Source organism: Euphorbia lathyris, chromosome 9, assembly GCF_963576675.1.
Source record: "Euphorbia lathyris chromosome 9, ddEupLath1.1, whole genome shotgun sequence".
NCBI lineage: Eukaryota > Viridiplantae > Streptophyta > Magnoliopsida > Malpighiales > Euphorbiaceae > Euphorbia > Euphorbia lathyris.
Window position 1 is genome coordinate 2,507,616 of NC_088918.1, and position 16,314 is coordinate 2,523,929.

The window sequence follows — 16,314 nt, forward strand, 5'->3', positions numbered from 1 at the left end:
ATTACGACGCTAAAATAAATGGTTTAACGACGCTTTTCAGCGTCCCTAAGTGCTTACCCACACTTTTCAAAACGTCGTCATAAGCGTCGTTAAATCGCGTGTCGTTAGTTTTAACGACGCATAAAACCTTGTGTAGGTAAATTCAGTCTGACGACATTATCACGGAAAAACGTCGGCATGCTTCCAATGCTTACATTTTAGTGTCGTCGATTTTTCATATTTATATATTTTTAATTTTCAAAATCTCAACTACGCTTTTAATAAAGCATCGCTAAATTAACGACACATAATTTTTGTTATGTCGTTATATCACTTCAGAAAATATTTATTACGTATTAAATACTGCGACACTTTAATTTAAAAGCATCTCAAGATTAACGACATTTAATTATATAAACGTCTACATTTAGCTATAAAATGCAACGACATTTTTAACTAAAATATTGTCTCTAAATTATAACGCTTGAATATTATTACGTTCTCATTATAAAAATATTTCATATATAAGCGTCTTGAATACAACAACACAGCGATTAAAAATCTGTAAATTACGACATAATTACATTAATGTCTTCATTTAGCTACATTAAGAATAAATGCAACATCATTTATTTGTAACAAAAGCCCCTCAAATTGCAATATATAACCATTATTACATCATCAACATAAATATGTCCCTATTTTCAACAGCATTAGAAAAAAAACAATTCTACTAAACCTTGAAAGTTCTAATAAAACCAAAAAATATAGCAATTCCACTACAAAAGAGTTGCTTATAAGTCAGTCAAATGCTTGCTTGAAAGATGATGAAACGATCTACTTAAGTAGATGAAACGATCTACTTAAATCACGGTAAAATTAACTTCTTGAAATGCAGTTGCATTTGTTTTCCTCCATTCATTAGCAATTAGGATGCATTCCCTGAAAATATGAGAGAGATAAAGTTAAATGCTTGAAAAGTTTGTTCTTTAATATACCATAGATTAAGTGAGAATAAATACGAAAGCTTGCTCAAAAAAGGAGCAGCTGCTACAAAGATGCAGAAGCCAATCTGGACATGGGAAAGCAAAGACCCAGAAGCCAATCTAGATAGGGGAAAGCAAAGACCCAGAAGCCAATCTAGACACGGGAAAATGATAAATTTGCAGAAATTATTCGAAGAGGAAGATCTATTATAAGAATAATAGCTTATTTAATTACAACAAAACTGAAATACTCTTACCTTTAGAGCAGCCTCAAGCAATTCCCACCTGAATCCTCTGTAAAATGACTCTGGTTGATCTTCACCACCTGCTGATTGGAATGCCTGCATCATAGTATGTAATTCAGGGGGAAATTTTAATTGGTTAATTGCATAATCTGGACACCTGATTTACCTCGGCCTCTCCAGGAAGGTTAACATGAGAGAGGAACTTGACGATTTGAAGTTCATCGTTGTTGATGAGATATACAAGAGTACCTGCTTCAACCCTTATCACATTTCCTCGTTCTATGTTGAAGCTCTCACTCTTATCCTCTTGGACCATAGTTATAGTTCCTCGCCCTAGAATCAATTTCATCAATAAGGCAGTAGTAGCTTGAGCATGAATTGCAGAAGAATAAAATTAAAATAAATAAATAAATTGAATTTGTTGTACCTCTAGCCACAAAGAGAACACTCTCAGCATCCAAATGGGTAGGAGCTATGAAAGTTTAAGGATTAGCTTCTAGAATTGCCACATGATAATGCTCGATTCCACGCAGAAGACCTGATTTATCAATGAATTTCTGAAGAACAACTCTTCTGTGTTGAGTCCTGATTATGGAAGTGAAAATGTTGGTCCTCGAAGATATAAGGATTCTCTCTTTCTATCAAATATATATTTAGGAAACACAAACATATAACACAAATATAACTAAAAGCAATTTATAAGACAAATCACTTTGCAAACTTTCATTGTTCAAAGCTATGTTGCCTGCCCCTGATTGGTTCCATTCACATATATAATATGTTGTTCAAATTTTATAACATCAATTATTTTCAGATATTATGTTTGGGGAGTATTAAAAAATGCTAATATTATTCAACCTACCCTATAAAAGAATGTATAATGCTCAAGAATGAAGGATTAAGATATCCAGCTAAAGTGCAAAACTAAATAAACAATTTAGGACAAAGCATATCCATATAACCCAATAAGTTTTGGAAGACACAATAGTAGAATCAATCACCTGTTCCCTTTTCTTCAACTCACATAGTCTTTGGCTTGGAATTCCTTCTCCTTTGCTTTCAGTTCCTGGAGCTAAAAAAAATAAGCAAAATAGAAATTCTTGGATAAAAAAGGATATGCTCTCATATTATTCAGACATAAATTGCATAAATAAGCATTTTGAATTCCATCAAATAACTTTTTACTGACAAGGGGAAGGCCAATGTTGCACCACGATCATACGGGGGAAGGGGTGAAAGCTTTGCGATTGCGGGAGGAACCACCATTTAATTTCCAAATCCTTTCCCATTTGCTCCATCCTTTGCACTTCACCAAACCTGTAGTTCCCATTCTATGTTCCACAAAAAAATCACATCAAATCAATACAGAAGGTTTTCAATCTAAATCAAACTAAAAGAAAACCCAAGATTATCATTTTTTTAATAGAAATTTGTCTCAGCCTAAATCAAACTTGAAAATGGCTTACAAAGACATCAAAAACTAAAATTAGTAGTGAAGTTAGAAAACCTAATAAAAATCAAAGGAATCTGAAATAGAGAAAGATAAATAGAATCGATCAATCCACAATTCGATTTCTAGGAAACTAGAGATCCACAACCAAGAAACCAGAAAATTAAGAGAACGTACCTGGACGGATGATGAAGGAACGGAGTGCGACAACAATAGAGGATAAAACGTGAAGCACGAGCAGGTCATCAAATTAGATTTTCAGTTTTCTTCCCAAAGTTATAGATCTGGAATATATAGAAAGACTGAAAAGTTCGCATATGGTAGGAGCGCTGATGAAAGCAGTAACATTTGCATAAAGATTCACCATGTCCGGCGGTTACAATGGCGAAGAAGGTCGCCAGTCCAAAGAAGAACGACAACGGCAACGACAAGAAGAGAAAACCGAGAAGAAGAACTAAAGAATCAAATTACAAAACAACGAGAAAGAGGGAGAGATCACCGGTAACCGTAGAGGAGGAGTGACTATTGGTGGCTTGACGGCGGGTTAGAAAACAAATGAGATGAGTTTGAGATATTCTTTTCTTTTTCTGGATTTTATTAATTGATAAAAAAAAAATTAGGTTAGACCCTTTCACAATTTTTTTATACATATTTATCATTAAACAAATATCTCAATTGAACGGATTTTAATTGAGTAATTTTTTAAAAAAGCAGCTATTATCTAGCAAAAACAGTTACACTAACGTGAATAAATTCATTATATATTTTAAAAATATGGCAAGAAAAATAAAAAAAATGTTCAAATTAAAAAAATAAATATTTGTACGCTTTTCATGAAATAGTCTTTATTTTAAAAAAAATGCCAATGTTTTTCTCCAAATGTGTCGTTAAATTTTTAGAAATGACGACAAAAATTAAAAGCGTCATTAATGATTATAGAAGAGGACGCAAATTAGAAAACGTGGTTGCATTTTTTATACGAGATAAAATAAAATCAAATAAAAAAATTATCGAGACACTTTTTTACGATGTAAATTTTAAACCGTCTTGAACTTAAAAAAATACCAATGCTTTTGGTAAAAGTGTAGTTATTTTTTTAAAAAATGGCATCATATAATAAAAAGCGTCGTTAAGTAACCATAAAAGCCGACACAAATTCAAAAAAGTGGTTAAATTAAAAAATATAGAGACACGTGTCGAAAAGCGTTGCTAAAAAAGTGTCGTAATAGACCTTTTTTTTTTGTAGTGAATTCTTATGTTTATCAAGGTAATTATTCGATTTTTTCATATGTTGTAGTTATTTTTATTCTCAATTGTGTTGTTGTTTTCTTTTTATTAAACAATAGTTGTTATAGTTTCATTTTTCAGAGATGAAATTCCATTTCTGTCGTTACCCAGGTTCCATACCTCTCGCTACCTTATCCATGTTTTCTTTTTTATTTGTCTTTTTTTTTCAAAATGACTAAAATAAAAGATTTTGTAAATTTGTATTCTTTTTTAGTATATGTTGCTAGGTGTTATCGTTTCGACTGCTAACTCTTAACTAAAATTTAGATTTTCGATTTTATATGAACTCAATTTTTGGCTTTCTCAATTGTGATGTTGTTTTATTTTTATTAAACAATTGTAGTTATAGTTTCATCTTTCAGAGATGAAATTCCATTTCTGTCGTTATCCAGATTCCATACCTCTCGCTACCTTATCCATGTTTTTTTTTATTTATTTATTTTTCAAAATGACTAAAATAAAGATTTTGTATATTTGCATTCTTTTTTAGTATATGTTCTTAGGTGTTATCGTTTTGATTGTTAACTCTAACTAAAAGTTAGATTTTCGGCTTTTTATGAAATCAATTTTTAGTTTTAATTGAAGTTAGATTAATTTTTCTAATTCGGAACATGTTGAAATCCACTCATTTTTTTAGTTTGAGTTTAGCTAATTGATATGAATTGTATTTTTTATTTTTATGCATTTTGGTACAAATAGATATAAAGTTTCACACGATAGTTGTTCATTGAAGTTTGAGACATATTAAATAAAATATTAAAAAGATATTGGAATATTATATTTACAATGAAGTTTATTTCAATATAAATTATGTTATATTATTATTATTATTATTATTATCAAGAAGTTATTTTTTTCCAATTTTGTAGACAAGGAGATTGTAAGCGTCTAATACGCTTGATAAGATGTTTATTCTTGAAGAATGTGGATTATGCTAAATACGAATTCAAAATCAAGGTAAATAAAAATAAATTTTGATGCTCAAAATCCTAAAAATGTACATTAATTATATGGATATTGAGATAATTGCTTTTGCAACATTGGCTTATATAATTTTTAATTATTATATTATGGTTCGTACAAAATTGTTAGTATTTCAAGAGTTTTTAACAGGTGAAAATGAAATATGATCATAGGACAAATTATTGAAAAATATTAATTAAGAAAATATTATTATTTGAATCTCTTCAAATTCTCAAATGTTGAGCATAATGATTCTAATTAATATAATTAATTTCACATATTAATTATAAAACGTTTTTTTTTTTTGTACTCAGTGGTTACAATTGCGATTTAATTCTATTTAACTAAAATTAATTTATGGACTTAATACTTCATTAAGAAAAAATAAAATGTTTAATTAATGGGCAAACAATATTTTCACTCTCCTCTTTATACGCTTATGTCTCGACATTCTCTCTTATTTTCAAAAAAAAAAAAAACCCGAGAGGAAGCTGGTTCTCTCCTAATTATCTTTTTCGTCCCTTTATTTTTTTTTCAATTCTTTTGTTTGTTTTTCTTACTTACAAAATTCAAGAATATATAATTATTAGAAAATATTAATGAAGTCAAATAAGTGATATCTGCGAGTATGACTGATATTCTATATAGTAATGAAGAACAAATTGATTGAATGTCTTGATGAGATATTACGAGATGAAAATAGGAGAAATCATCATCTTAAACTGATTCAATTAGATATATTGGGTTATTATAGCATAATGAATAATTGAATTCGAATACTTGGTGATCATGAAATTCATCAACCAAAATAATTATCATCAAGATGAATTTGTGACTAATTCTTACAAATTTTATTTTTTTTATATGTAACATATTGAATTGATAAAGTTTCTTCATATGCAACATTAGAAAAGTATTGATTATAATAGTTTATATAATAATATATTGATGTTGCTTCCATTTTAACATAGATTGTAATTTTTTTGTATCGTAGATATAGTATTTAATTTTAATTGTAGTTTAATTCAATTTTTGTTTAACCTATATTGTAATTCTTTTGTATCGTAAATATAATATTTAATTTTAATTATAGTTTATTTAATTTTTAGTTTTTTTATTATATTCTAATATATTTCTTAATTAATCTGCTATTTTATTATTATTGTTTCACAGAATATTTGGAATATGAAAATGTATTAAAATTCCTAAAAAGTACAAATCATTGAATTTTGTAAAAATAAATAAATCATTCATCTTTAGTTAAAATTCTATAAAAAAATAGTCAATTATTTTTAAAATTAATTTAATTTGAATTATCATTAAAAAATATATATTATTTCAAATATACATAATATAAATTTTTTTCATAGCATGATATAAAATTATTTAAAAGTAAATATGTCAATTTATTTATTTATCTAAATTATATAAAAGTTTCATACCCCGAGCATCACACGGGTTTTCGACTAGTTAATTTAATTTTGTACCATTTTCCACATGACTCCATGCGCATGACGAGCATATCACATAATTATGCTTAATATATTTAAGGGTAAATAATTATAAGATCCTTATGATTTTACTTAACACGCTAGTAAGTCCATCATATTATTATAATGTCCTTAAATTTTATTTTAATCAATTTTTTAGTCCTTCCATTTGTTTTGTGAATAAAAGTCCAAAATTGCCTTTGGTTATATGCATAAAAAATTTATCTTTTAGTTCCTAATTTAATCTAATTAATTTTAATGAATTTTTTGAACTACATATATATCGAAATTAATATACTTGAAAAAATATATTATTAATTTTCTTAAATTTTAATTATTTTTTTCTTTATTTTTTAATATAATATCTTTAAACTAACATTAAATATTATTATAATTTTTTTAAAAATCATTTTTTTCTTCAGTAAAATTTATTAGAATTGTAAAAACTTTTTACAATGATAGTCAACTCATATTTTTAATAATTTTTGAAATATTTTTCATTAATTTTTTTAGTCAATAAATTTTACATTATTAAATTAAAGTTCTATAATTATATAAAAATTAATAAATCAATTACTGTTGGTTGGTGTTTATATTAGAGATGTTATGATTATGTAGGAAAAAAGAGAAAAAATATAAAATAGGAAAAATAGATGTTTTATTATTAAAACATAATGTAAAGGGTAATTTTGGTATTTTAAAATTTGTTTAGTATAGTTTGACCATTGATCTAAGTATAAGGACTAAGGAGTTAACAAAAATAAAAACTGGGAGACTATATAAATATTTCTAAAAACATAGGGACTAAATAGTATATTAGGTAAAAACACAGGGACCTTATAATTATTTACCCTATATTTAATATATTTTTGAGAAGAAAAATAATTGTTTTATTTATAGAAAAATGATAAAGTGTAAAAAATAATTTAACTTTTACAGTCACGAGTCATGTTACTCCTATGGTCTAAAATGATGAAATTTTAATCCTAAAATTGGTAGCCAAACATAATTTTACTTCTGAAGTTGACAAATTAGGTTAATTTCAGAAATAATTCATCAAACAGTTTTCTCGATCATGAATCTTGTCATCTACACTTCACATGTCATACCCAACCCAAAATAAGATCAGGTAAGACGGTGAGACATTACCACTGACTTATTATCTAAACCAGTAGCAGTGTCCCTCAAATAAAGGAAAAAAATCAAAACAAAAACCAAATTCTGGTTTAAAGCTAAAATGACCAACATATGTCGTTTCCAGCCTAACTTCTTCATACGGAGTCCGATTAAGGCGATTCAAAACCCCCTGGAAACGTAAGACAAAAATAAAGAACTTTCATTTAAGACTCTGTGACAGATTCAACCTATATCTGGTCGAAAAATGCAGCACAAGGTTCCGACACGAATCGGATTTTTCCGCAACACCTATATAGATAATTGTCTACTATCTCAAATTCAAAGTTATAATTTACTCATATCCCATATCACACTACTCCACGAGTTCTCAACTTCAGCTAATTATATATATACATGTAGATAATACATATCAAACAAAATGACACTACCAAAAACAAGATATACAAGTGTCCCTAAACATATACTATCCGCATATATGTACATGAACAAAATGGATGCAATACCCTAAAGACGACTTGAACCTCGTAGTTGTAACCGAACCTCGCCCTAGGATCGAGTACCCCTCTCGGTACCTTGCACTTCTTCGCCTAAAACAAAACATTAAAAACATTTGGAAAAATGAGACAAAAATCTCAATAAGAAACTATCAGCTATAAAAACCAACTTTACTTAACATAGCTACATATATACATTTATAAAGGATTTAATCAAAACCTTATAAAATATACTCAAAACTTAAGTTCATAATATAGTCAAAGTACTAAACCAAAAACCCAAAAACATATAATCTTGTATCCATTTTTGAGTTCATCCCCTTTTATTTCAATCATAATTCACAACATACACGAGAAGTCTCTTTAACATTGCCTATCCCATATGGTCTTACCCGACACTTCACTGCCATACCTGATAGGTCTTCATACTGTGTACACAGGCCATATTTCTCACTAAATTTGGTCTTTAGATACGAAACCACCCAACCGGACTACTCTTAATGGATACCAAACATTTTATTCCATATATATATATATATTGAAACCAAAAACATATATATATATATATATATATATATATATATACTTCAATTGTTCATAATCAAACTCACAATTTTTCCATTCTCCAAAATATCAATCCTTAATCAATAAAAATTCCAAAGTTAATCAACCAACGAAACCTCAAATCAACATAACCAAGTAAAATCTGTAATTCACATATAAGTATAGTCAATAGCTTCATTTGAACTATAATTTCACAATAAAAGCAAGATCGTGAAAACCTCAATTTTACAAAATTCTTGTATAACCCTAAGATATCAATTTCTGAAAATTCTTTGATTATATATATCTATATACATAAAATTCAAAATATAGTTGATAGTTACTTACATTAGCTATTAATCGAAGAAAACACACCTGATCGATTCTTCTCTAAATTTTGTCTAAGACGTTTTCCCTCCAAACACTTGCAAAACTCAAAAACTCTTCGATTAGGACTTAGAACTATGTATAAGGATGCTATTGTTTAAATTTCAAGTGATTCGGACGGTCGAAACTCCGTAAATCAAAGAAACGGTAAAGAAACAGTTCAGGAACGATGAAGATAAAGATGAAGGAAAAGAAAAAGAAAAGAAAATAAAAGAAAAGAAATGAGGTCATCGAACATCCTGGAAGAATTTGGGGAATATATATCCCAAAATTGATAAATATCAGGTTTGATCCTCCATCTTTCTATAATCTTTTAAAAATTACTCTAAACTTTTAATTTACACATAAAACCATCAATTAACCCCAAACTTTTCCTATAGCACCAAATAAAAATCACACACCTAATAATTATAATATATATTAATATCTAGGTATAAATTCTAGAAATTTAGACATAGACGTGACAATTCTCCCCACCTTAAGAAATTTCATCCACGAAATTGTACTTACCCATCTAAGTGAATAAATGGGGATATTGTTGTCTCATATCCTCCTCTCTTTCCTAGGTTGCTTCCTCATCACGAGAGTGTCTGTGCCACATGACTTTAACAAGTGGTATGGTTTCGTTCCTGAGGACTTTCTGTTCTCTAGCTAGAATAGCTACTGGTTCCTCTTTATAGGACAAGTCTGCAGACAATTCAATTGGCTGCTCTTGAATGATGTGATTCGGATCACTCTGATACCTCCGTAGCATTGAAACATGGAATACATCATGTATATTGGACAGATTCTGAGGCAATTGTAATCGATATGCTACTGGCCCAACTCTTTCCACAACTTCATATGGGCCAATGTATCTAGGACTCAACTTTCCTTTCTTGCCAGACCGAAGTAAACCCTTCCACGGTGATACTTTCAGAAATACTATGTCTCCCACATCATATTTAATTGGTCTCCGTTTCAAATCTGCATAGCTCTTTTGTCTGTTTTGTGCTTCTTTTAACCTCTGTCATATGATTTGCACCTTTTCTGTTGTCAACTGCACTATCTCAGGCCCCAATAACTGCCTCTCGCCTACTTCAGACCAACATAATGGAGTTCTACATCTTCTTCCATATAAGGCTTCATAAGGTGCCATATCAATACTAGATTGATAACTGTTATTATATGAAAACTCCATTAAAGGCAAGTGCACATCCCAACTACTTTGAAAATTCAAAATGCTAGCTCTCAACATATCTTCCAAAGTTTGAATGGTACGTTCAGTTTGACCGTCAGTCTGTGGATGGAAAGCTGCACTGAAATTCAATCTTGTTCCTAATGCATTCTGGAAACTAGGCCAAAACCTTTATGTAAAGCGAGGATCCTTGTCAGAAATAATAGAAACTGGTATACCATGAAGTCTAACAATCTCCTTGATATACAACTGTGCCAGCTTCTCTAAAGAAAAAGTCACTTTCACCGGAAGAAAATGGGATGATTTTGTTAATCTATCTACAATTACCCATATAGAATCATTACCATGTTGCGTACGAGGTAATCCACTGACAAAATCCATTGTAATATGTTCCCACTTCCATTCAGGAATAAGAAGTGGTTGTAAAGTACCAGCAGGTCGTTGATGTTCTGCTTTGACTTATTGGCAGCTTAAACACCTACCCACATATTCAGTTATCTCCCTTTTCATTCCTTTCCACCAAAAATGCTCTCGAAGATTTCTGTACATTTTAGTACTCCCAAGGTGCATTGCATATGACGAATCATGAGCTTCTTCTAATATCTCCTTCTTGATATCGGTAACATTCGGAACACACATTCTGTCTCCAAACATTAACATGCCATCTTTTGTTACTTTATATTCAATCTTCTTCCCCTCTATAACGTCTTTTCTAATTTTCTCCAAAAGTTCATCTTGATTTTGAGCTTCTTTAATTCTGTCTCGAAGAATCGGTCTCACCTTCAACATTGCACATAATACTGTCTCATCTCCACAAACTAGTTCAACATTTGTTAAGCCCAAAATATACCTACAATATCATCAATATTTACATCAGTTTTGATATGAATTCGTGCTGTTTATATCTATTTAGCGTACTTTTACATCCAAATATGTTTCTTTCATACAAGGTACCTAAATATTTGGTAAAATCCAAATAGGAACGAAAAGAGGTCAGAAATGAAGGAAAAACCCTACAAAAGGAGTCAAAGACGACGAAAATCAAAGGCACCGAAACGAAGACGAGGAACGAAGTCGGAGATGGAGAAAAACTCCCGTGTCGTGACCGAGATTCCCTATTCTCGGTCGCGACACGCGTCGGCCAGCTCTTCCTCCTTTGCGTTCTGAACACTTAAAACTGCTTCCCCATTCTCGGCTGAGAATTTCCATTCTCGGTAACTTCAGATTTTCAGGCAGCACGACTTACACATGTTTGTTTTCAAAGAAACGCGTCCGTTCGATTGGATAAGAACGTCTCTTCGCAGCAGACACGTCCCTTAAACTCGACTCTTCAAACTCTATAAATAAAGAGTTGATTTCAGAGTTGAAAAAATTGAAGAGAAGATTTTAGTACAAAATTTATGCAGGAATTCTGAGTCAAAACGATTTAAAGTTAGAAGTTTAATTTTGTAAAAACAATCTGATGTACACACATTGTTTACCAATTAATTTCAAACATAGTAGCAATTAGATTTAGAATAAGACCAGTTCAATATTAGTTTACATTTTGGTAGTAGAAGTACCCGTCTCTATTCCGAAGATTCAGCGAGAAGATTAAGTAGCGGATTCGACCCACGATCCTGACAAACTCTAATGAGGTTTGAGGAAAGGATTGACGACCCAGAACTCTCATGTAGTTTGAATGCTTCCATGCTTTTTATTCTCTGTAAACTTGTATCAAATTCATACTTCATCTAATAAAGTTCATGCAATTCAATAAATTTTTATGTAGCACTTCTGTAAATGATCGGAAGTGAGTTCTGGTGTTTTCATTAAAACGTAGTTAATTTCAAAATCATTAGAAGGAAACTTTGTTGAACACTTAGGCAAATTCATTCTTTAAGAATTAATTTGGTTAAGGTAGCAATCTAACCCGACCGTAGGAGGATTGTCTGCGGTTTAAAGCCTTTTAATTGAAAGAGTTTACGTTATTACATTTTTATAGTTTATACAGGGTTTAAAGTTGTTTTCTTTGCTTAATGCAAATGAACACAATAAATCTCTTATTTTAAACACTAACGTTTCTGTTTTGTGATTCATATTCAAAATAGAATTGATTTCTAACATTCTACATATTCTATCCTAATTCTTACTCAATCAATATAAAAAACCAAATTCAATTAACGATCATCTATTTCTGTAAACCTTAAGTCGTATTTAAATTACACTTAAATAAGTTTTCGTTAAAAAACGTTCCCTGTGGGTTCGATATCTTTTTATTACTACAAGCGAAACCGTGCACTTGCGGAAATCGCTCAACAACATTCAAAGCTCTCATATGAAGCAATAAAGGCATTCTCACTGATCTTATATAGTTCAAACTTCCAATGTTTTTACGACCCAAAGCATCAGCCACGACATTAGCTTTACCAGGATGATATTCAATAGTCAGGTCATAGTCTTTCAATAACTCAATCCCTCTCCTTTGCCTCAAATTCATTTCCTTCTGTGTCATTATATATTTCAGACTTTTATGATCAGTGAATATTAGACACTTTTCACCATAAAGATAATGTCTCCAAATCTTTAAAGCAAACACCATGGCAGCTAATTCAAGATCATGTGTCAAGTAATTCAATTCGTGTGGCCTTAATTATCGTGACGCATAAGCAATAACTTTATAATTCTGCATCAATACAATTCCGAGACCTTGCCTTGATGCATCACGGTACACTGTATACCCTTCACCTACCATAGGTAGTGCTAAAACAGGAGCACTGATAATTCTTGACTTTAATATATCAAAACTTTCCTGACATTCAGGTGTCCACTCAAATTTAACACTCTTCCGCAGTAATCGTGTCATCGGACAAGCTATAAGTGAGAATCCTTTTACAAATCTTCTGTAATAACCCGCTAAACCTAGGAAACTACGTACTTCATGTACATTCGACGGTTCTTCCTAATTAGCTACAGCTTCAACTTTCTTAGGATCAACTAAAATTCCCCTAGCTGATACCACATGACCCAAGAACATAATTTCATCAAGCCAAAACTCATATTTGCTAAATTTTGCATATAATTGCTTCTCCCTTAGAATCTGCAAAACGGTTCTCAAATGCTTACTGTGGTTTTCCTTATCCTTAGAATACACAAGGATATCGTCGATAAACACAATCACAAATGTATCTAAGTAAGGTTTAAAAATCCTATTCATAAGGTCCATAAATGCAACAGGTGCATTAGTTAATCCGAATGGCATAACCAAAAATTCATAATGCCAGTAACGAGTTCTAAAAGTTGTTTTCTGAACATCCTCTTCCATGACCTTCACTTGATGATACCCAGTTCTCAAGTCAATTTTTGAAAATATGGTTGCTCCTTGAAATTGATCAAACAAATCATCAATTCTAGGTAATGGATACTTGTTACGAATAGTAACCTTATTCAGTTGACAATAATCAATGCATAACCACATTGTTCCATTCTTCTTTTTTACAAACAAAACTGGAGCTCCCCATGGTGATACACTAGGTCGAATATATCCCTTATCCAATAACTCCTGCAACTGCACTTTCAATTCTTTCATTTCTACCGGTGCCATTCTATATGGTGCAAGTGATATAGGAGCGGTACCAGGCTGCAAATCAATTGCAAACTCTACTTCTCTTACTGGTGGTAGCCCTGGTATTTCATCCGAAAATACATCTGAATACACATTCACAATTGGCACATCTTCTAATTTGGGAGATTCTTTATTACTATCTACCACATATGCTAAGAAAGCTTCGCATCCCTTCCTTAGCATTTTCATAACTGTGACTATACTTCTACGTACACCTCTCTCACCATGAAACTCATATCCCTCTCCACTAGCTAATACTAGATTAACTTTCTTTTTAGAACAATCTACCATTGCTTGATATTTAAATAATGAATCCATGCCTAAGATGACATCAAATGTTTGCACCATCAAAGGTACCAAATTCACATGTATAAAAGACTCTCCTAACTTCACCTCACAATTAGGATACACATGTGTACATACTAAAGATTCTCCCATAGGCATGCTAACAGTTAAACGTTCTGGCATAAGTTTTGACTCCCAAATTATATCAGACATAAATAATGGCGACACAAAAGAGTGTGTAGAACCAGGATCAATAAGCAGATAAGCATCTTTTCCAAATAAAGAAATCGTACCAGTGATAACTTTTACAGATGCAACAACTTCTTGTGAAGTCATAGCAAAAGCTCGAGGTTGAGTTGCAGCTCTGTCTGACTGATTACCCTGATTCCTAGCTCCTTTAGAAGTATTACCAGCTCCTCTTCCCATATTAGTACATCTACCATTACCCTGATTATTTCCTCCCAAACAAATTACCTCTACTTCCTCTGTCAGTCTGTAATCCTCTGCCCCTACCAGCTCTGTTCAGTTTAGGACAACTAGTACGTACATATCCTTCATCACCACACTCATAACAAACAATTATTCTCTGAGGTTCAGTTGTCCTCCCTAAAGGACAATCCCTTCTTAAGTGACCACTTCCGCCACACTGAAAACACTGTAACGTTCTCTTTCTGCATTCACCTGAATGAAATTGCCCACACTGACCACACTTTGAAATGTTACCACTACTAGCAACTGAAGTACTTTATGAAGCTTGACTAATAGTATCAGGTGCTCGAAAAGTACTACGACTCACAAACGCTCCTCTTGAACCCTGACTTTGTATCTGACTACCCTGAAACTGAGATGATCCTCCTCTAGCAAACTTTGATCTCCCAAACTCCCCTGACTGCTTCTGACTAGTCTCAGATTCTAACTTGCCCTTTAACTTTTCTTTCTGTAATGCTTTCTCTACCCAACCATGATAATGTACACCCTCGTATAAACTCAGCTCATTTTGATAAAATGCACTCAATCCGTCCTTAAATCTCTCACATTTCACTTCCTCGTAGGAAACCACTGACTAGCATAACGGTATAAATCATCAAACTTGCCCATATACTCTTTCACATCCATAGTCCCCTGTTTCAAATTAAAGAACTCATTTCTCTTTGCCTTTTGGAATGATTCAGTCAGATATTCTCTCATGAACTCACGTTTGAAAACTCCCCAATTCAAACCTTCCAGATACAAACCCCTAATTCGAGTTAACCATGTGTCTGCTGGTCCATGTAATAAACCAAACACAACCCTGACTTTATCCTCATCCTGTAACTGCATAGTACTATAGGCTTTTTCTGTAGCCTTTAACCAATTATCAGCTTCCTCAGGGTCAATTGTACCTTTGAAATCGAATGCCCCACAATTTTTGTCATCCTTAATCAGTTCACTAGGCCTTTTATGTGCTTCCCGTGTTTCCATTATGGTAACAAAAGCTTCAACTAAAGCTTGGGGTTCAATTTGTACTACTTGTGGCATTGCAACTTGCGGAGCCACATGTGGTGCAGGTTGTTCAGCTTGAAGATTAACATGTTGATGTGGAGGTGATGGTCGTTGTTGTCTTTGAGGTTGGTCAATGGGTGGAACTCTTGCATCAGAGGCTTCACTATCCCCTATGCCCTCACGATCCCATCCTAACTATCTTCTTTCCTCATCTCTACCTCTACCTTGACCTCTATTTAGAGGCGGTCGGCCACGTGGTCATCTCGGATGCATCTATATGATAAAGACACCATTATAATTATATGTAGATATATGATATGCATGAATGTCATGTGTGCAACACAAGAAATACAAGTAATTACATTATATTACCTATATATACACTTACTCTGATACCAAAATATCATACCCGATCCAAAATAAGACCAGATAAGACGGTGAGACATTACCACTGACTTATTATCTAAACCAGTAGCAGTGTCCCTCAAATAAGGAGAAAAATCAAAACAAAAACCAAATTCTGGTTTAAAGCTAAAATGACCAACATATGTTGTTTCCAGCCTAACTTCTTCATACGGAGTCCGATTAAGGCGATTAAAACCCCCTGGAAATGCACTATGCCATTTTCCCTTTCACATGACATAAGATACATGACAGACATTTGTTTTCGTGTCGTCTGAATATGTTTCGTGACAGTATTTTAATTCTATGTCATCGGAAGGCGAAATAAAAAATGCGCTCGCGTCTCAGATGATGTTACGGTTACAGTATGCTGTCATCCCAAAAGAACACGATTTTGATGGAA

At 31.9% G+C, this 16,314-nt stretch overlaps 1 protein-coding gene across 6 annotated transcripts; it reads right to left on the minus strand.

Moving 5' to 3' along the window:
- Positions 1–577: 577 nt before the first annotated feature.
- On the minus strand, positions 578–3,252 carry LOC136205401 (vicilin Cor a 11.0101-like). 6 transcript variants are annotated; one of them, XM_065995970.1, is made up of 8 exons: positions 2,838–3,245; positions 2,400–2,541; positions 2,212–2,276; positions 1,638–1,795; positions 1,377–1,543; positions 1,223–1,306; positions 1,002–1,119; positions 578–921 (listed from the first exon to the last, which is right to left on the minus strand). In XM_065995970.1, exons 5-7 carry the CDS (start codon positions 1,524–1,526, stop codon positions 1,030–1,032), a joined length of 324 nt encoding a protein of 107 aa, XP_065852042.1. In that variant the 5' UTR covers positions 1,527–1,543; positions 1,638–1,795; positions 2,212–2,276; positions 2,400–2,541; positions 2,838–3,245; the 3' UTR covers positions 578–921; positions 1,002–1,029. The 6 variants fall into 6 exon arrangements, 5 of the variants coding, with proteins under 5 accessions (XP_065852042.1, XP_065852040.1, XP_065852043.1 ...); XM_065995968.1 differs by having other exon boundaries at positions 578–1,119; XM_065995971.1 differs by having other exon boundaries at positions 578–1,119; positions 2,212–2,282.
- Between the last annotated feature and the right edge of the window lie 13,062 nt (positions 3,253–16,314).